Raw genomic sequence first — 22098 nt, forward strand, 5'->3', positions numbered from 1 at the left:
GATGACAAAGTGTGCACGACCTTCCAGCAGACAAAGAGAAGATGCCTAGCCAGCAAATGACAATACAAGTGATCAAAGAAACCACCACACCTCTAGTATCTGATCTCCAGCCCATAGTCTCCCATCTTTAGATGCTGCTCCTTCTTCATAAACTTCATGGATAATGATTGCTCCCTGTGGATTAAAAAAAAAAAAAAGGCATGTTGAGAGAACACACCCCTATTTTGAACCAAGAGCAATTTAAAATTCCTATTACAATTCATCAGCAATAAACAAAACAGTCAGATGTTTCATGACAAATGACCAAAATATTTAAGAAGTCACTTAAACTTTCAAAGGACTTTTTTCTTTTTTTATGCTATTTTTTTCCTGAACTGTTGTCTTTAGTATCTTTTTATAAATGCTACAGAAGCAAATGAAGAAAGTAATCTCTTCTATCAGACACTAATTTTATTATTGTTATTTGTCTTGAGTGACACACATATTTTTCCAACCAACCAGCAAAGTGTCAGCTCCTCCAACAATGCTCAGACCAAGACCAGTCCGGCCTTTGGAGATATCAATGGTCGTTTCACATCCGGCAATGATGGGACACGTAGCTGGGTCGGAGGCTAACATGGCAGGAGTTGAAGATCTGCTTGTGTCTGAAACAACAATTAAACGTCCTAGTTAGAGGGCTCAATACTGGGAAAGGTGACTTTAAATCAGCATTATGAGAATCCATTGACAGTTCCACAGCAACAGCTGACCAACAGAGAATGATGCTGCCAACTCCTCCCTTCTCCTCAGACAAGTGTGGTGCTGTAGTTTTCTTTGCAGTTGTCCTGATTTTGTACCGCCAAGTACCTGGATTGAGTTCTGGCTAGCCAAAGAAACTACTGTACACAACAGATTCTATTTAGGACAGAATTTAATTTAAGCATCTATAGCAGCAACTATGCAATGTAGATTGGAGATAAAATTAAGTACATATTAAATACATGGATGCAAGGATGTCAGTCCTTTGGCAATGGAACCATCTAACGAAATGCTCAATCTCAGGTTTGTACCATGAGAAAGAACGTTAAGTGTGAATCAAATATAGTGGTATTTCACAAGCACAGGAGTACATCAAGTCAAAGGTTTTATATACATCATTATACTTAGTAGCCCTCATAAATAACGTTTGTACACCAGTCCAACTTTCAACTGGCCACTGACACAGCTTTTGGATGCAGGAAGTTTTGTGGTGTCAACATACATTCTTACAGGGCAAATATATATGGTATCCTTATGTAGCAGTTTATCTGTAAACTCAGTACCTTTGGTATGTCACAAATGGATCTTTGTTTCAGTATTTCAGTCAGTTCTGTATCCTTAAAGGGAAAAAAAAAAGCTAAAACTACTAGGAGGGGATATTGTATACCAACCAAAGGAAAGAATCAGCAATCAAAATAGGATGTTCAGATTATCTCCACCACTGAAGTTCTCTGTGCTTTAAAGAAACAATAAAATTAATTTTTTTACACAACGTAAAACCAGGCATCTAAATCCTTTTGAGGCATTTGAAAAGGGCACTGTTTAAAAAAAGTTCCACTGAAACTAAGAGATGACTTGACCATTGAGAAATATGGATTTATGTTATACAAATACTTAAGTATAGTGTGAGCAATAGATGTTGCAGGAACAGTAAGCTTCAAAATTAAGAGTTTTGGCCTCTGAAGAGAACCAGAAGGGCGATTAGGACTAAGGGTGAAGCTTCTGTGTAAGTACAGAACTGGTTAATCTACTGCTCTGTTACGCACGTTCTTCACGTGTATGAGGAGAAACTGCGCATACTTCGTTCATGACAAGTAGGGGACTCAAAGCTGAAGTATAGTAATTCTGTCCAGAAGGCATAAAATATACATGAAATATATGAAATGAAGAGTTATAAGGAAGCCGTGGTATGCAAGGCTGACCTCATCAAATTGGGCCAAAAATCGCCTACACAGCACTGCTGGAAACACCAAAGTTGGGTAGAGATGTAGTAGAAATCAGAACAATAGGAAAAAAGTAGTTAGAAATGGGTTGCTTATTTGGAAGGAGTCTGTGCAGAGAAGACAAGGTGCAGGGGCAAGAAAAAAGTGGACTCAGTAAAACAAAGTGGGGAAATAAATTATAAGATCATGTGGAGAACCAAGAGGAGGGAGAACTTCCAACAGTTGGGTTGTGGATGCCTGTAAACAGTAGTGAAGTCAAGTTGTTAACACAAATCCCCAGGATGCTGGAGGGAGCACTGCTTGAATCTCCATCAGGTCTCCATCCAGCCCTATGACTGGCTGTGGCAGGGTGAAGCTGGAAGGTGTAGACTTGGACAAAGCAATACATTTTACCCTAAAACTAAATGCCGAAGAGAAGACAACAGAATTTTTATCTAGTAAGTGTCCTGTGTTTTGTTTTGTAGTAGTATAATTGTGTATCACTACTACTGCTGGCAATACAAATGTGACACAGTAATGCTTGCAGTGATGTACGTATGAATTAACTGATGTGCGCATTACTCAATTACTAGCTTTATAGTAAGGCACTGCTTAAACAATAACCATCATCAATCAGTTGCATCTTGACCCTCCTCTCTAAAAAGGAAGAGTCAAACATGTCTAGTCAAAATGGCAAGACAGTCCCAATGACTCCACTATTGTAGGAAAGATGACAGGACTTTTCTCCATCATTTAGAGGCATGTCTCCCATGACAGAGGCACCTGCTGCACAGATTTTGTGAAGGAGAAAGATACCCCTCCACTCTCCCACCTCTACAACAGGCCAGTGAGAAGGCAAGAGGTAGGTCTTTGGTGTGCAGCCTCACTGCCTTGTTTAGATGGTTCTGTAATCTGAAAGTACTAGAAGATGCAACTCAGAAGACAACTGAGTGCCTATGAAAAGAGAAAACTTGTTTACAAGCTAGATCTTCATTTTTATGTCATAACCCCAGGGAAGAGAGACACACAAAGAAAACCGTACTTTTGACTGCTTCTGGTTCTGGTGAGCTGGAAGAGGGGATAGTTGCTGGCAGCTGCATATTCCTCTTCTCTGCTGGGGCAGTGCTGGAAGTGACCGGTGCTGCAGTCAGGTTATCCATCTCTGCAGAGTTGATGGTAAGCCTCACCATAGTTTTGGATGTCTTCAGGAGACTAACAAACTGAATCATAAAGAGAAAAGCTGGTGAAGAGTGCAACTGGATTTTTCAGCTGCAAAACAAAAATAAAGCAGAAAAATTGTCCTGCAAACTGGAACTACAAGTCACAATTCTGCAGGTTTCTTGGTAATAACAAGGACAAATACTGATGTTTTTTATAAGAAACAGCAATAGACTTAACTGTGGACCAGACCTGGCTGATGTTAAACTAGTAGCTTCCATGAAACTTTGCCAAACTATACCAAATGAGAATGCAGCAGTCTTTTGATGGCTCCTCTGGACAAAGTACTATGCTTATAGCAATTTTGAGAAAAATTGGAAAACTTGCATTGTCTTTAAATGTTTGGCTGGAGCCCAATTCAGATCCCACAGAAGTCAATGCCAAAACACTGATTGCTGATTTAAATAAATGGCTACTGCCAGCCTAGCTCCTTAATCAGACGCACAACAGGAAGGAAAATCTGAAAACATTATCTGAACTATGATTTTAGTAGGATTTGAATTATTTCCAGAAATTTCTTACTCAATTTCTGTGTCTCTTCTTTCAAAGTGTACCTACTTCCCTACAGACAACTTCACTCTCTTTTGCTCATTTACTGCTTCACAGATACCAGCGCAGCAAAGAGTAAGATGGGTGATCTCCTAACTACCCTTTAACAAACAGAAAGAAATCTTCTCATTCCTAAAGAATTATTTTCCTTGGTATCAAGGCAGGTACTAGAAAAAAAGCCCTTGATTCATTACAGAACCCAAATTGAGTTTGCAGAGCTGGAAGTTAGAAATAAATCTTGTTATTTAGGAATGGAGACAGTTTTCTCCAAAGAGCTGAAATACTAGGGTTGGTATATCATGAGGCTGTTATTACAAACACTCCTCATGTGTAAGCACAGTTCATGACCTGTCTTACCACTGATGCAACTCACCCAGGTCAATTTACACATATTAATTTTACTGGTTCTAATATTTCTGCAGCAGAGCAGCTATGAAGAGTCATTATTGAGCAATAGTTCATGGCTTTTATCCCACAACTAAGTGCCTCTCAGTCATCATATCTGAACCACAGGGGAAAAAACCCATCACATTTGTAGCACAAAGATAGATGATTCATATGGTGCATTAATGTAAAACAGCAGATGAGCTTCAAATTCAGGCTTTAGCTTATTCCACATGTTTCCTTATGCAGAATTATGGGTAATTTTCCTTATCCAGACAATGCCTGTGGATCTTTGGTTCTTCAACCAGCTTTGAAAATTAAGCCAGAGTACAGTCACAAAAGCCTCATTGGTTTGTTTAACACACAATCACCTCCTTTATTAAGTGGTATGATATCTGCATCATTCCTGACCTTTTCTACTGGGTAGCCCACAACAATTTCATCATCCACGGCCAAGATCTGATCTCCAACTTTGATTCGTCCATCCTGGAAACAATACAGTATAAAAAATATGAGCTCTGGATCTCCAAAAAACATTTTTCATTCCATACTTGGATTTTAAAAGTTCTCACACCTTTGCTGCTGCACCATGATCTGTTAAGCTCTTAATAACTACTCCATTAATTGTGTCTTCTTCACTAATGGCAATTCCAAAGCCTCCTTGATCCTGGGACAAACAGAAAAATGCAAATGGTTAGGTAATATGTTTAGCAAAATGTTGGAATACATTTAACAAAAGACCAGTGAAGCCTGCAGACTTCAAGTCTGGGTTTTCATGATGCATCAGTATCTTTGTTTTAAACTAATCTATTTCTGAAATAGATCTTGCCAACCTACAGACAGTGTATTGGCTACCAAGATAAATCTGAAGCACTTCTAAATTCCCATACAACTCTTTGAAACTTACAAGTTCAATTGTGATTCAGCTGCTAAATTCATAAATAGGAGTAAGAAACACAAAACAGTTGGAGACCACAAACTGAAGTAAATAAAATTTCATGATATAGCTTCAATTAATTTTAATTATTTAAAACCACAGAAAAAATACACAGAGGAGTGGAAAATTCAGAGGATGTATGCTCTTCCCACGAAATCAGTAAATGTCTGTGGCTGAGTGAAATTTCCCTGATGTTTTCACCTAGAATTAAATCATCTGGATACCATCACCTATAAGATACTTTCCTGGTTAATAATGGAATGCTAGATGCCTTCCAAGAAGAAAAACTTACCAACAGTCTGCAAGTCTCTATCCTTATGTCCACTGAATGCAACTGTCTTTCTTCTCCATGTCAATAAACAGGACCAGCAATTTTCCCATCCTCATATGGCAACTTCATAGTTACAGAAAATCTGGCCATTTTCTCCCAGCTACATAATTTCTCCTAAATATGTACGCTGTTTGGGAGAATTTGGTGCTCATAATCTGCTGATTCATTTACTTTGAACAACTAAGGCAATGATTTTACCTGAGGTTCCACCAGCAGCTGGTTGCCAAAAATTTTGCAAATAGGGTAAGAGGTGACCCTTCGTCCAGAGACACACAGCATTTGGCAAATTTACATGAAGTTAAAAGACTAGTGAGGTTTCCAAAGATAGTCATTACGTCAGGAAAACTCTGGAGTACATTCACAAATAGGAAGACAAGACCTTTAAAAAACTCTATTCTGACTTCAAGTAAGTAAGAGACAAAGTTTTTTTGCCGGAAGAGGGACTCCATTACGAAAAAGGAAAAGTGGTGAATACAAATGTGGCTGTTGTAAACCTAATTTTCAGCACATACCTTAGGGAGTTCCACATATTGAATGTTTTTATATGAACTGAAATCAGAACAAGCACTGGAGTTTGAAGCACTGCTATCAATCTAACAGAAAATGAAAACATAACTGTGAGCAACTATATTCAACATTTTGCATTAAAATAAAGTAGTGCACAAACATTTAGTGGATCTGACAATTTTCTGGATTCATTTAAGCTGCTATAACCCTATTCATGGGAACGTCAGGTTTGCTTCGTAGTTTAGAGGAACATAAAGTAAACCAAAACTGAGCTCAGCTGTATTAAATTTAGCAGCTTAACTAGAATCTCATTTGGTTTTCCCTCAGATTTCTTTTGTAGTATTTGCTAAGCAGACAAGGCACTCCTCTATTCAGAACAATGTTAGTATCTCAGCCAAACAAGAAAAACATTAACTTACTTACCTCTTGATGTTGAAGTGTCCCTGAAGAACACTGTGAGGCCTCTACTGACTTTGCAGGGCAAACAGCCATCTGATTTACTGCATCTTTATTTCTACAATAGATTCATTTATAGAATGCAGTAAGACTACAGTAATACAGCACTGTTTAAACTTGTTCTAAAACAGAACAAGTTTAAGTCTAGCACTTTCTTTTACTTTATTTCTGGCACTCACAGTGCAAATATCAAACCAGAAAACTCAAGACAGATTTAACAACTATGAAGAACTGGGTTCAAAAGCACATCTACCTTACCAAAATTAAAAATAAAGCAGAAACACTCTGTGCAAAACTTAAGCATATTAAAAACAAACCTTTTCAACCAAACATTTAACCAGAACTTACCTGATGAAGATTATTTTTACTTTAGATGGTGCACATTTGATTATTGAGGAAGCATTCTGATGAGTCTTTCCATAGAGTATTTGCCCATTTATCTGTATAAAGGAAGGTGGCAATTATTTCTCAAAATATTTCTATTCCTTTATACTTAAACTAATTTTGAAGCCTTAAAAACATCCATTATCCCACAACACTGGCTAAAGCAGCAATTGTATTCAAATAACAGAGTGTGTTGTGTCCTGCTTTACTCCCTTCTTCCATTAAAAAAATTCCTTATAGTTGGATTCAGACTAACACTGTCACAATGCTAAAAATGTCATTCTCTGAGTAATACTGGGTTGACTTGGCACATCATCTATTTCCACCTGCCCACTGGTCACCTCATGACTGATGTAGTGGTAAAGCAGGATCATGGGAAACTGTGACTAACCACAACAAATAAATTATTTGCTTATATGCAGCAACGAGATTGCTAATATTTTTCAAATCTCATCTCTGAGCCAGGGGCTTTATACACTGGAGTCTGAACACTGGTCCATTTACAATCTGAAGATTTGACCTGACAATCATTGTCTTCATTTTGCAGAGCAGACCCACTGAAACTCCTTCAAGCTCCTATTATTTGGATATGACTGAAGGTATCAGTATGAATTTACAGAATAAGGCCATTATTGGCTCCCATTTTATTAGTTGCACTTGTTCTTAGAAATAGAAACTAGTGCACAAGTCCACTCTCAAGAAAGTGGAAAATATTGCCAAAGGACAGCTTGGGCCTACACAAGGGGAAAACAATGCAACACACACCAAGGTAGTACTAACAGAAGCAGAGAAGCAGCCAACAGTGATCAACAGATGCAAGACACTGAACTGAGGGTTGAGCATAACAGCAACCCCCCAGCTCCCACACAGGCTGCGTCCACTAGGCAGGGCCACAGGGCTACTGAGCCCTGCCATTTCCACTGGAGGTGACAATCCAGATAGAACATTGCTTCAGTGTTTGTTGTGGGCTTGTGAAGAACCATAGTCAGGCTGTCAGCTGGGCGATGGGGCATGGCCTACCATAAGGAACATAATCAGCAAGCTCAGGAGTCTCCTCTCAGAAGAGGTTGAGACCACCTCTTAGCACCAGTTTGGAGGTTTACAGTGTGGACAGTAAGCAAGAAATCACATGAGAGCAGACTCAGACAGATGTGTCTGAATGTGTTCTGAGGATATGCAGCATCTGCAACATTAAGGTTTTAAAAACAGACATTTTAACTGATTCAACAGAACCATCTGGCAGGCAACACTGGACTCTGCAACTCACAAGTCCCTCCATGAGACTAGGTCCACAGTACCACAAATCCCCTAGTTTCTCTCCTAGTCTGCAACTGCCAACCTACACTGTTTACTCTCTTAAGTGTCTCCCTCAAGCTTCCTTCAGTCTCACCATCCTCCCTGTACCATCTCCCCAGTGCACCTTCAAACACCTACACATACAGTTTTGAAGGTACACAAAGCATTTCTGTGACGGTAATGTTACCTACTGCTATCAGAAAAAATGGGAAAAACTACAGCGGAGAACACATGCAAGTATCATCAACTGAACCGTGGTAATATAAAAATACACCTTATGCTCACACACACTTTGGGAATGTTAGCTGCACATTCAGCAGTTGGGTCCCTCCACAAAACCATTAGAAAACAGCCCAAATGTGTCATGAGATAAAAGTCCATAATACAGATGGATCTGTTCCTGTTTCCCCTATCTAATTTCCATTTTATATGATACACAGCACTAAAATGTTCTGATGTTACACAGTTCCAGTAGATAGAGAAGTAATTAGAAAGTCTGGAGAACTCTACAGATGGATGGACAAAAGGACTTGAATATTTTCCATGGTCTGCAATGCACTGCCCTTCCACACATCTACATAACCCAGAAACTGCTGTCATACCCCATTTTCATCCATTTTAAAAACACACACTGCTTCACTTAGTACTGTTATAACCAGAAAAAAAAAAATCCCAGCTGCAACTATCTGCCGTACACCAGAATGAAAATCTGGTAGCATACTGATGTCAACTTGGATAACTTGGGGATTTCCACATCCACTGAAGAACACCTATATTGCAGCAAGAATCTAATATTTTAGTGCATTTTAAGTCAGTATGTTTGGGTTTCAGCATAAGTTACAAAAACTCACCTCCAGCAACTCATCTGCAATCTGTAACCTGCCATCTTTGCCAGCTGCTCCATTTGGATCAATTCCCACTATAAAGACACTCATCCTGGATCGGTCTTTGTTTCCAGCAAGACTAAGTCCCAGACCTGTCTTTCCTTTTTCCAGCTCCATCACGTGTAGCTCCCCTGGCAGATTTCCATAGCGCTGCATGATCTTTTCTAGATGTGAAAGTGTGGGCAGCAGAGGTTTGATTTACATTAGAAAGTTTCACAAGTCACCTAGAAAGTCAAGATCAGTGTCCAGTGGGGAGTATCTGCCAGAAAAATCCCAAACTGGATGAGAAAATTTTAAGTGTAAACCACACTTACTATTAAGCTAAGCCTTAGGTGATTTGTAACAGTATTTTTAGTTCCTTGTTTTCCTTCTACCTTTGGAAAACATTAAAACTTTTGTTACAAAATGTCTTTTCACACATAAAAGCAGTAATCTTCCCTCCAGTAACACCTTCATGTAACAGAAGTTATCACATCAGTCACTGCCAACAGACCTGGAGTATACTGAAATTCCTGAAGCAGTCCTACATGTGAAACAGTGAATTTGGACCACGAATGAAAACAGAGACTGGAGTGCAATGAAGAACAACAAATGAGTTTTGTATTTCCGCCTGTGCATCTGACCAAATACAACTGAAAGCTGACAGCAACACTTAACAACCAAACCGTGAGGCACATGAGAATGAAGTAGTTCAAACTGGACCCCCCATATCTTCTGCTGCAGTGCTATTTCAACACCGAGTATTTCAAACATTTTCACAAAGGATCAACTTACTCCAGCTGTAGCCAAACTCATCCTCCTTCTCAACATCCTCTGGGACCCTGCTGGAAGATGACTGTGCAACATCACAACTCATTCCTGAAAATGCTGAAGGAGGGGGCAGAGGCAAGTTACACAGTGAAGTCTTTTCTGGCTCTAAATCGGACTGACAAAATGCCTGTGGAGAATAAGAAAAATGCAGTGGCTAAGCAGATGCAGACTTTGTGTAATGGAAACTAGTATACAGAAATGTTGAAATGACAATGACTATGGCTTTGAAGTTTAAATACCAAGCAGCTGGAATTCTAAATTAATAACACGGCACAGAAAAGCTGCAAGAGATCAAAGATAGAAACAAACACCAGGCAAGGTAAGAGATATCACTCCAAAATGTATTCAGAAGCAAACAGAACTCACAATAAAAGCCCAATTCAGTAAAGTTTTATGTGCCACTTTACATTTCAGACAAAGCCTCTTACAAAGACTCAAGTGATTTTTTTTTTTTAATGCCACATTTGTAAAAGAATTCATTTTATTTTTAAAAGCCACTGCATATAATGTCTTCCTATCATATGCTTTGGAAGCCAAATAAGAGGAAAGGGAAAGGAAACAATAAACTTGGTGCTTTCAAAAATGCCTCTAGAAAAAATAAAATAACTGGCATACTAACTGAAAGGACAACTAAAAGCAAAATGAAAGAGATGATAACTGCTGAAATACATAGTAACAGGACTTTTCTCAGTCTTAATTTACTGTTTTCCTATAAGCTGTGCAGGGCAGATCAAATAAAGGAGGATACAGATTATATCACAAAGGAGAAAAGTATTTTGGTCTTGATGTATGTGGTCTATTCATATTCACAAAAAGTTAAAAAGTATAAACACATGACTACTGCAATATAATGGTTAAAAAAATCCACAATCTGGCAAGGCCACATTCAAGTCAGTTTCCCTGAGGAATATGGACGTTAATCAAGGATTTGGCTAAGTGTTTGTAATCTATATCCTTTTGGCTTGCTCAGAGTAAACACACAGGCAAGAAATTTGTGTCTGAATACCATCATTCTGAAGCTTATGCATGCCCAAGAGACTCTGATACTTGGCAGATTAGCTGGTGATGTAAACAACAAAAAATTTAAACAAAAACCAAGTAGTTTTCCAACACTAGGATTTTCAGGTGTTGCTCTAGCTCCATAGCCCTGTTCTCATCATTTCAGCTTTCATTACCTCCATTAGCCAAAGTCTGAACACAGTATCTCAGATGGCGTCTCTCAGTGCCAAAACCACCAAGACAATTTCCTCATCAGAGGCAAGAGTAAAATCCATACACCTTGGAAGACTTCAATCTGCTTTAAATTGAAGGTGTTGAAAAAACTACAGTTATCAATCCAGTCATACTGAGATTTAAGGAAGGTTCCATTTCTCAGGGAAAATGAGTTACCTTTATTTCCTGTATACTCCAAATACCTAAAGAAAATGCAAATGACCTATTTCAGTTCCCTCATTCTCCTTCTGCTTGAAAAAGATTTTCCTTTCACTCAGGAACTTGCTCTAGGAACTTAACTAAGAAGTCATTAAATGTCAGAAGTGTAGGAAGTTTTAATATGGCACCCAAGCCAAACATTTTTATAAAAAATGCATATAAATACTAAATGATTTTTTGTATCATTGTATCAGTAACACTGATCTGCGCTTCCACTCTTAGAAAATGCCATCCTGCTGAGATGATAACCTCGCATCACTAAACTTCATGTAGGAATTATTCACAGTTTATGCAAATTATATGCTGAAACATTCTAATAGTTACAGGGCAGATGTAAATCTCAACTGAAGCAGCAAAATTCTAGCAAAGACATTGTTACCTATCAGAATAGGGTGGAAACACTAGCTAATCCAAAGTCATTCTTCACAGTCAAAAATTCATGTATCCACCACGAAGAAAAGTCGGTGACAGACTTCTACCTCAAGGAAGGGTGAAGGGGAGAGTAGCTGTAGAAACACTAATGTTTTTAAGTGCTTCCTAGTGTTTTAACAAGAAAGCTAACTGAAAAAGTGAGGAAATACAGTGTGAGAGCAGGCCAGATCAGCAGACCTTAAAGTAGTCTCTGTGTTTTAAAACCAAAATTAACATACCACTTTACTGGTACTCTTTCTAAATCAGTGTCCAAGAACTTTGCAAAATTAAAGAAAACATGACTAAAACCAACCAACTAGAAAAAAAACCCCAAACAACCAACAAAAAACCTAACCACCCAAAAACTGATGGCAAGATCTGTAAGGTGTGGATGTATGGCTATAATTTGACAATTAGCATTTATGAACTGCAGCCATCATACTCTGATAAACAAAAAAAATGCTTTTTTCTGTACCTCTAGGTACATGTACATAAACCTGAACATGTGTCATGCTTAAGGAAATGCTGAAATGAAAGTAAAAGCAAGGCTCCTTGGTGTAAGGGTAAAAAAGGGTGTTACAATGCCATTTGGGTGGAGGGGGCTACATCCTGCCTCCAGAACTCAGCCTGCCACACATGCACCGCCAGCAACAGAAGCTGGCCCCGCAGTTTACCCACACATAAGACTTTTGCTCCCTGAATCGGGCCACACACAAAAAAAAACTTTAAATGCTTTAGCTCATGAAATACTTTCAGTGTGCCACAGCACAGTATTTCATTTAAAAAGCAAAGCATCAGACAGTGCATGAACCCATTTGGCTACCAGGGTCACTGATCACAGCCAAGCAAATATTAAAAATGGCAGCAAGTTTGGAGCAGTATCACTTTCCACAAAGGACGCACACGCGGAGGAAGCAGAGGTACTCCGAAGGTATCACAGGCCATGTACAAACGTACAGCACACACACAAAGTAGGACCCATTCACTGGAATCAAGACAAACCTTGAATGGTGTGGGAGCAAAAGGGTTAGTTGGGGAACAACGGAAGGTAACCCTAATTGGATTCGATACCTCCTACAGTAACAGAAAACAGCAATCCACATGTTACAGCACCTTTGGCAACACACAGCGTTATTAATGAATAACTCATTTCTAATTACGTATTCATTTTACTAACTGCAGCAACTTCATTAACTCCACTGATAAATGGACAAAAGTATTTAAGGTGTTATTAAGGACCTTGAATCATCAAAGTTTCTTACTGTACATGAACCTTAGTTCAGCAGAAGCAGACTGACATGAAAAAGGGGCATTCTTATCTCAGTGTTAAAAAAGGAATTATGCAGAAACGGCAAAAACATTAGGTTTTCTTTAAAAATGTGCAATGTTTTTCAGAAATACTTTTGAAAATATAGAAAATACAAGCCATCATTTATGTTACACTTCTACTCCCTTTCCTCCGAACTGTAACAAACACAAAGACAGATTTCAAAAACACACATGCAATTATACACCACATATCAATCCTATCATAAATGTTCGTTGTACATTCAATACATGTGACAACATGGGAAAATAGACAAAGGGCACAATCACTCCCAAGATGTATAACCAGCCAGAAATTATTTTATTAAATCAGAAATGCATGCACATAAGAATTAAGCCTTTATTTATCATTGTGTTAGAGGTTAACTCTGTTCCGAATATGAATAACATGCAGTAAGCACTAACCACAAAAAAAAGAATCTGTATTTTTCATATGTCCAAAGATGTCAGCATCCTGTTCATGGTCCATTAAAATAATTGTCAATAAGCAGAGGGAAAATATTTTCAGCATCATAAAATGAAAGCTGAAATGAAATGTTTTTTTTTCATGCAAAAAAGAAAAAAAGATATCAAAGCTGGAAAGTCCTAACCACATAAAAAGAAAATGAAATGCACAGCAGCAAAATACCTCACACTGATGAGAGAGTTACACTCAGGTGGATATTTTAACATATACCACAGGGCCTGACTTTGCAATTGAGAGCATACTCCTTTGGTAGCTCTAATTAGATCAAACTTAGTGGTTATTATTAATGGAGCTGGCATTTTTGAAGTTCTTCAAAACTCCTATGTGTATGTGTATCTGTGTCTTTTTAACTCCCTACACAGAACTTCCACTCTCATCAGCATAATATTTTACCCAAATAGGTATAAAAGAATTTAAATGCAGAGAGACACTAATGGCAAAGCAGCACACATAAAGCGTTTGGTGAGTCAGAAGCAGAGACTGTGTCACCATCCAACCTTGTTAGTGTTGTACTGAGACGAATCAGCAAAGGGGTTAGTGCTGCTGAAGACAACTGGCCTACAGAAAAGACTGTTCTGTGGGAGAGGCAGGGAAGGGTTCTAAAAGGAAAACATAATAGAAACTAAGCAAAAACATTTTTAAATTAACCCTTTGTGACTCAGGAAACAAACCCTATTCATACAGCAGTTTGTGCTAACCAAACAAGATTTGCTTCCAGGCAAGCAAAACTGTATTTGCCCTGTGTTTATATCAGCTCTGTTGATAAGCACTGACCCTCACACCTTGGCCCACAAACTACATGAAGTGCAGAATTCAGCAACATGAACAACATAAAATATACTTGCTGTGGTATCTCCACAATTTTGTCCAAGCATCTCAGCATATGGGATACTCTTACACATTAGTTACACTGTGGATTTTTGGATTACAATAAACACAATTCTTTGTAATAATTCAGTAGGTTTAGTTTTATTTTGAAAACCACAGATTAATTATCATAATTTAATTTTTCTTGTGGTAACACACTTATCTATTTCACAAATGAAAAAGTTTATCAATATTATGCATCTCTACACAGACTTAATATCTACTTTTACAGATCACTTCGTATGTGTGTGCATGCACCTGTAATTTTCTGAATTTGTAGTTTAATGAAACTGAGTTCTCTGTTCTTCCCCTTAAACAATACAAGGTACTTGCTTAATCATTATTTAACACAAAAGAATTTTCATATTTAGACAAAATGAAAGGATGTAATTTAACCATTTTTATTCCTTATGCAGTTTTTGTACTGTATTCTATTTTGAGAACAGAACCTGCTAATGAAGAGGGAACAGCTCCGATTTTGCACAGTATGTTGGTAATACTGTTTAATGTATACTTAAAAGTAATTTCTACACTAAATGTATCCATCTGGCAATTGCCTAAATGTCTTAGGGCTGCAAGTTTAACAGTGCTGGAAAATAAGAAGCATAGTAAGTGGAAAGGAATGTGGAAAGCTTGAAGCATCAATTAATACATTTTTATCACGGTAATTTAATCCAGATACATGTTGCTCTTTAAAAATTTTCTTAAAGCATGTTGGTTTTTTAGATGCTCCTGAAAACAGAAAATGCATGCCTAAATATTTATTCTCTAACAGCATTTTACAAAACAAAAAGTAATGTAAGTTGGTAAGAAAATGTGTCTTGGTTCTACAGTATCTTCAGCAATGAGAAAGTAGAGGTGCTCATGAACAAGGTTTCTTCACTGGTCAGTCATGCAAAGTCAACAGGCAGTTTCCCTATACAGCACAACATTTTCTGTTTACACGTGCAATCCACATTTGATTTTGTCTTTTATGAAGAGAAGTTTGGGAAAAGTAATTTTCCCATGTAGTGATCCTGTTATACTTTAACAACTACATCTGCAATCTGCATAAAATTATAAATTGTGTCTTGATTAATTTTTAAGCAACTAAAATAAGCATCACAAATATTTTGTATTTAAACAGGGAAATCCTAGTAAAACAGGTGCAATCCACATTTGATTTTGTCTTTTATGAAGAGAAGTTTGGGAAAAGTAATTTTCCCATGTAGTGATCCTGTTATACTTTAACAACTACATCTGCAATCTGCATAAAATTATAAATTGTGTCTTGATTAATTTTTAAGCAACTAAAATAAGCATCACAAATATTTTGTATTTAAACAGGGAAATCCTAGTAAAACAGAAAGCAAAAGATCAGCCACAGTAATTAAAAATCCTGCTTTTTTGTATTCTGTCATGATGGCATAGCACCCAAAATACTACTGCTAGCTCAGATTCTAATCTACGAGATAGCGTTGTACTTTTCCTTGTATTGGGAGTTTTTGTTTGCTTGTTTTCAAAACAAAACCTAAAGGAACAGGATTTCTTTTTTTTTTTTTAAACTAACTTGTGTTCAGCATTTTATCAATGTGTCCAGGATGTTGGTATCAGAAACTAGCAAATATTTTGTACAGCACAATGCTGTAACCCTACAAATTATCTGGGACCATAATCACGGTGATAGATTAATTCTTACACAGAAACACCCAGAGGATTATCATCTTGATCATCAGATCTGATGGGTGACTGTTTGCTAGCAAAACTGACAGCTAGCTTTTCATACCCCATTTGCATTATTTGGGCTATTCTGGAGAACACTTAGGATCTCTTTCAACTACTACGGCAGCCTGAATGAAAAAAACAAAGGGGAAGTAACTGACTGATAAGCAACATGTCACCGACTGCCTTGCTAAGTACACAGCCGTACCATGTTAAATATAGTTACTATGTGCAGGCAGCTAGCTATCTGGGTGACTGCCCATGAATGAAGGCAGGAAATTCCCTTCTAAGATCTTATTATAAAGTACAGAGTCAGGTTTCAAAAGATGAACACAATAAATATAATGCCATCTACAAAGATCAAAACACAACACGTGTACAGTAAGAGCATTTGCAATGTTTCTGCATACAGAGAAACAAGGGTTTGTTAATAAACAGTCAAGAAATAACCAACATAGTTAATAATTGGAAAATAAAGAGAACAAAGAACTGCAATTAAAAAAAATCAAAGAAGCATTTTCTAAGTAAAACTAAGTTGTGATAAAGTAAGGGCATCATTCCCACCCCAAACTGGCCCAAACATTCATCGGTGGCAATTTAGTTCACACCACAGCAAATGCAAAAGCCTTACTTTAGTAGCTCGAGTATCAATAACCAACATCCAAAAGAGCTTTTTCATGCAACTTTACCTTGGATGACTGGCGATAAAATGGGTTAGTAGTTTTCTGCCCACAGGGAGCAGAAGCTGAAGAAGGGCTATAAAGAGACTCTGGCTGGGGAACAAGAGTTATGAGACAACTAGTAAATAAACATGCAGCTTACACAGACTCTACAATGAGGAAGTTTAGTTTCTAGTGATGCAAGCAACTTATATTAGAGCTCAGTAGCTTTTGTCTGCAATGTCCATGCAGTTTAGTGACGGAAAACTCCGTGTACTTCTAGGTCCTTTCATTAATGTCCAATGAATTTTTTAACACGTGCTGTATTTCTGCATGCGCTCCTCAGACATGCTGTCAATCTCTAAGGGTTGGTTTTAGTTAGACTCCTACTCTGCCCCCCAACAAATTATCTTTCTTGAGGCTTTTCAAAATAGTTTGAGGACGGCGTGCTGGAGGGGAATTCCAAATCCAAATCGATTTCATTCTAAATGGAAATAATACTTAAATCAAATCTTTGTTCCTAAGATAGCTGAGATGGAACTTTCAGGATTAAATATCCCATTCCCAAACACCACCACCTTGAACATTCATTTAATCTATTACTAAGTATTACATCTCTTTTCATATTCTTCATGCTTACCCTTGGTCTGCTTATAATGCTCTGTACCATAAAGACTACAGGATTGCCTGCCTTCCGTATGGCTTCGACAGCTTGTTCGTGGCTGGCATCTCTGAGGTCAATTCCATCCACCTGTAATTGGAAGGCCTCATCTTAACATCGCAAAAGCTACAAGAACCATGAGTCAGCAGCTTCGGGTTTTGGTTAGGGAACGTTGACTAAAACCTAAGGCCAAACTTCCGTTACTGTTGGAAGGTTTCTACTGACTTGGACTGAGGTCCCTCACACACACGTTTGAGATTTCCCAGAGCACTGAAAGTACACCAAATAAATATTCTCCGTGGTTTTAAAACAGTTTTTTCAACATTCTTGGTTCAGGCTCCATACATTTTCCCACAGACAATATCACAGAAGAGATATGTTTCTATGAAAAGATAAGGTGATCTGAAGACAGTGGTAGAATTTGCAAATACAGGTTCCTGTAAATTCCATCTTGGAATAACCTACTTCCCAAGAGTTTGAGATTCACAAACCAAAACTTGTTAGGTGCTTTCATTATGGTGTATTATGTCAGTACAGTGTACTTTCTACCTTTTTCATTCTTTTTTTTTTGAAATGCAAGATAAGACCAATTTAGCTCCTAAACACTTTCCCCAGAAATTACGTTTTTAGGTTAGAGCTGAAAAGCTTTCTCTCTTCTAGAAGAAAGCATTTACAAAGGATGGCTAAGGACAAATTTTTGCCTGTTTGATTTTCTTCATGCCTTCGTATGTATTGGTGTGTAGGATAGTTTTCCTTACAATCCAGGTAAGAATGTTATGGTGAGGTTAGCATCAGTAAAGCATTCTCACAATGACCATAATAAAAGCTAGAAGCTAACACAGAACAGTTATTTGTTAGTGGCAATACTTGCACACAAAGTTATATAAACAGAATTACCTCTAACTTTTTGTCTAACTCTACCTTAAACTTAATCATCCAATATAAATAAAGGGAACAAAAACAATCTCAGAGAGAAAATTCTAAACCCGTGAGGAAGTGACCAATAACTCTAAGGCTCTCTGACTCTCCATGTATGAAATATTGCATGTAGGAGTAGAGAGAAAAGCCTAGATACACCGCAACTTGAGAAACTGAAATAATCCATTCAGGCACTCACGTTGAGAAAACGTTAGTTACTTCATTTCACTCATCCACCCCAAATTCTGCAAGTATCATTGTCAGAGACAACAGCTGCATTCATAAAAGTCCATGTATTCAGATATAATTAATGCTTTTAAACTTTGTGGCCATCAAACAAAATTTCACCTCCCAACTTGGACACTCTTCCATCCTGTTGTAGAAAGTGCTATCTACATTAGGGTATTATTTCAAGATCCTTTATATGGATCTTGTACCAGACAGTTAACTGCAGTTTAAGTTTCACCATGTAAATCAAGCCCACCCTGATTCAGGGGAAGAATCAGCACCTCCATCAACCTGCTTATAATGTTCTGACTGGTGGACAGTCAGTTATGGACATCCATCAGGGTGAAGAGGAATGCAGTTCAGTTCCTAAGAGCCTGACTCTGGGTAATGGCTGACTTACTGATAATCATCACAGGAAAGACGCATTCCTCGCAGCATGCTCATTCTGCAATATCTTTAAGAGAGAAAGCAGAAATGGCTGCATGAGTACAGGACTGGCTAAGCAGAAGAGAAATCTAGAGAACTTATTCCCCGTAACAGAACTGGCTACCCTATCCTCAGGCATGGGCACAACACTCTTAACTTCCTCTGCAGCAAATCCATCTTTCTTCATGTCTGCAGGAAAAAAACCTGTCTCTCCCTTAACTCCAGAACAAGATGCACAAGAATTATGTGACCTGGTTAAGATTTAAGAGGGAAATAAGCTTGGCATTTATTTGCATGATTTGCTATTCACCAGCCATTCTGTTGCTACCCAATATGCAACGGTAAAACTCCTTAGCTTCACCGAACTAAAGCTTTTTCCTACCCATGCTGGCTTTAAAAAAGGGAGGTGGAACTGCTGGCTTTGTAGACCCCTGCTCACACAGTCAGTCATCTATGCTTTAGGTTGTGCGTTGAACTGAAAGCTGTCTGCACACAACCATCAGCTGATGGTACTACACTCTGTATGGCTCGAGTGCTGCCAGCTGGAGCAATTACACAACATCAGCCCAGGACCACACATCCACCTCAGCGGCTCCCGAGATGCTGAGAGTTTTGCAAGCAAAAGGTTCTCGGCTGGTACCTCCACGATCCGATCTCCGGTTTTCAGTGTTCCATTTTTACCAGCTGGGCTGTCTTCCAGGATATGCTTGATAAAGATCCCTCTCATCACTTCTCCATTACTCAGGCGGCTCCCCATCCCTCGTCCTCCAACAATGCTGATCCCCAGTGACTTGCTAGGCTCTCTCCAGAGTTCAACCCTGTTGTGATAAAACAAGGACCAAAACAAATGAAAATCTGCTATGATTATGGCAATGCTGCCCTCTGAAGACACCTGGATTTGCACAATGGTTTAAAAACATTCAGAACTAATTCCTCCTTGGAAAGTTCTGTCCTTCAGTGGGACTTACTTACTGAACTGTTCAGAAAGTCTGTAGTTGTGCCTACTGTTGTTCACTTTATTTTGAGTTCTAATCAAAACTTTGAATCCTTTTCTTCATCTCTTACTGGCTCCCTGAGAGTCAATCTATAAATTACTATAGCAACCAAGAAACTGCTAAATTGCAGGGATTTAGCCCAATGGCAGTAAAAATCAACAGTGAATCACTCCTGCAATGCACAATATATATAAGTGGAGCAATTCTGTTGTTTTCTTATTCCTTTTAAAATATATTATAGGTTTCAAAATTTTTGAATTTCAGATGAGACTTCATACTGTGAAACTAGACATGCACTTACTTTCTGGGCTGGTTCCAGTTACTGAAAGCTGCATTCTGAAATTCACTTTCTTCTCCCTCTCCCTCTTCACGTTCTGGAAGCTCTGGGAGTTCCCTACTGATGAATAGGAACATGCAATTTAATTTTTAAGTAACCCACATAATCACTGTATTCCACTGAAAAATTTCATGTACTGGATCACCCTGCCAACATTACAATTTGTACACAGTCTTCGTGTAAGGAACTTCTTTTTCACAAGTCTGTTAGAATACATAATGTGCTTGGGGATTCCCTGTCCACTTGTCTACGCAATAAAGTTGCTATCAACTGACAATCGCAGAATAAATACCCTGCTTTTTGGAACTATAACCGAATCAAAACAGAAGGTAATTATTTATTGTTTCCAAAATGGAAGAAATTACAACAGCAGCATTCAAAACCAGTTACTCCTTTTGGAGATTAGTTTCAAGAAAACAAAAATTATTAGTCACTTCGAGTATTAAGGCCTACAATGTATTTTTGAAACTCAAGAAAAAGGACAGCATAATTAATTCTTTCCAGTGTATGTTCTGAAAAGACCATCATTGCCAAATTCTCATACTGGAAGTACTGAGTATTTGTGGCGATTCATACATCGAGTTCCCTGGTATTTAAGAGAAATTCAGGATGAGACAGTATCTCCTTTTTGGGTATATCAAACAACTATAATACAGCTAGGTAAAAAAGTCAGAAAAATTTGCTAGCCAAAGCAAAAATTGTATTCTGAATAGCTTTTTACTGTAATGGTGTCTGGTCTGAAGAAAATCATTCATCTTTCAGCTCTTCTAAAATAAAACCTATCTTCCTGAACTGTGCAAAGTCTATGGAAAGAGGCACATCTGAGAGCCCTACGCAAGAAAACAGCAAGTCTTCTGACTCACCTGACAGCATGTGAAGGAAAAACTCCAAGTGGCACAGTTTCCTCTGTCTGTTGTCCCAAACTGGCCCTGTACTCGTCTAAATTTTCTGCTGGCACATATGTAATACTGCAATAAAATGGGACATGATTAAAGCAGCATGAGGACTGCTGGTCCTACCTTTGGTGGGTGTGAGGAATGGATATAAGGAAACCACTCAGGACTACTTCATATTGTCATTGACTTCAAGGCCACAACACTGTTTTGTTGAGAAAAAGGAGTTCTATGATTTCTTTACGACTTTGTAACAAATATGTACTTACGGTCAAATTAGGTAGCTGAAAAGCATATAATTTTCTGGGGGCTGGCCGCTCCATTTTAAGTAAATGGTGCTTGAACAGTGACAAGAGTGTAACAGAGACAATCCAGCTTCAGTCAAAACAGGGATTCCTCATGCAAAGACAAACACTGAAGAATCTGAGAGGTGTGATGCACCACTATCACCCTAAATGCTGGCTGAAAACGCTTCTGGAAGTTGACCTGCACAACCTTTTGTGCTTTCCTGGGTAGTTTTGTATCTGTTTTTGGTTTCTATCCTTTTGTTGAAAAATACTGCATGGGTTTGGACATAAAAGTGTTATAGCACACCACCTATGCTTCAGGAAGTCATTCCCTGCTCAACTCCTTCCTCCAACACTTCATGCACTTCCAGCCAGAATGGGACAGTCAGACAGTCATGTTTCACCACACAAATGACATTCAGACTCCTGAAGCTCTGATGTTACCTGATCATGTTTGAATGCCAGAAACAGAAATAGCCCAATAGACTGGGGAGTGGGAAACAAAGAGAAAGAAAGAAGATTAAAGCATGAAGAATATTTCTGAAAAAAATTCCCTGTACAGAAAAAAGACACCATGATCTAATCAGGGCTACTTAGATGGCCCTCCTTTAATGATGGTTTTGTCTTCTTAAAAACCTTTAGTTGTTCGATAAGCAGCTGAGTTATCAGGTCCAAGTCTGCCAAGAAGGATGGCTGATGGAAAAAGAACACACAAAAAATGGCCATCCATCACATGGCTAACAAACATATGAATGTATTTCCCTCCAGAACAGCTGGGGAAAGGGGGGGGGGGGGG

At 38.3% G+C, this 22098-nt stretch overlaps 1 protein-coding gene across 1 annotated transcript in view; it reads right to left on the minus strand.

Moving 5' to 3' along the window:
* Positions 1 to 22098, minus strand: part of LOC104515459 (multiple PDZ domain protein-like) — a gene marked incomplete at its 5' end in the record, with an annotated part of 45324 nt that overhangs the window by 10872 nt on the left and 12354 nt on the right. The window contains 17 exons of the mRNA XM_010159432.1: positions 89 to 174; positions 499 to 644; positions 2983 to 3160; positions 4503 to 4577; positions 4666 to 4758; positions 5872 to 5952; positions 6290 to 6380; positions 6671 to 6762; positions 8854 to 9050; positions 9661 to 9823; positions 12541 to 12612; positions 13828 to 13929; positions 16588 to 16671; positions 17198 to 17308; positions 19431 to 19608; positions 20087 to 20179; positions 20986 to 21090. Coding sequence (XP_010157734.1) covers positions 89 to 174; positions 499 to 644; positions 2983 to 3160; positions 4503 to 4577; positions 4666 to 4758; positions 5872 to 5952; positions 6290 to 6380; positions 6671 to 6762; positions 8854 to 9050; positions 9661 to 9823; positions 12541 to 12612; positions 13828 to 13929; positions 16588 to 16671; positions 17198 to 17308; positions 19431 to 19608; positions 20087 to 20179; positions 20986 to 21090 — 1947 coding nt within the window. The remainder of the gene's footprint in view (positions 1 to 88; positions 175 to 498; positions 645 to 2982; positions 3161 to 4502; positions 4578 to 4665; positions 4759 to 5871; positions 5953 to 6289; positions 6381 to 6670; positions 6763 to 8853; positions 9051 to 9660; positions 9824 to 12540; positions 12613 to 13827; positions 13930 to 16587; positions 16672 to 17197; positions 17309 to 19430; positions 19609 to 20086; positions 20180 to 20985; positions 21091 to 22098) is intronic.

The sequence above is a fragment of the Eurypyga helias genome, unplaced genomic scaffold (assembly GCF_000690775.1).
Source record: "Eurypyga helias isolate BGI_N326 unplaced genomic scaffold, ASM69077v1 scaffold20969, whole genome shotgun sequence".
In the NCBI taxonomy this organism is placed as follows: domain Eukaryota; kingdom Metazoa; phylum Chordata; class Aves; order Eurypygiformes; family Eurypygidae; genus Eurypyga; species Eurypyga helias.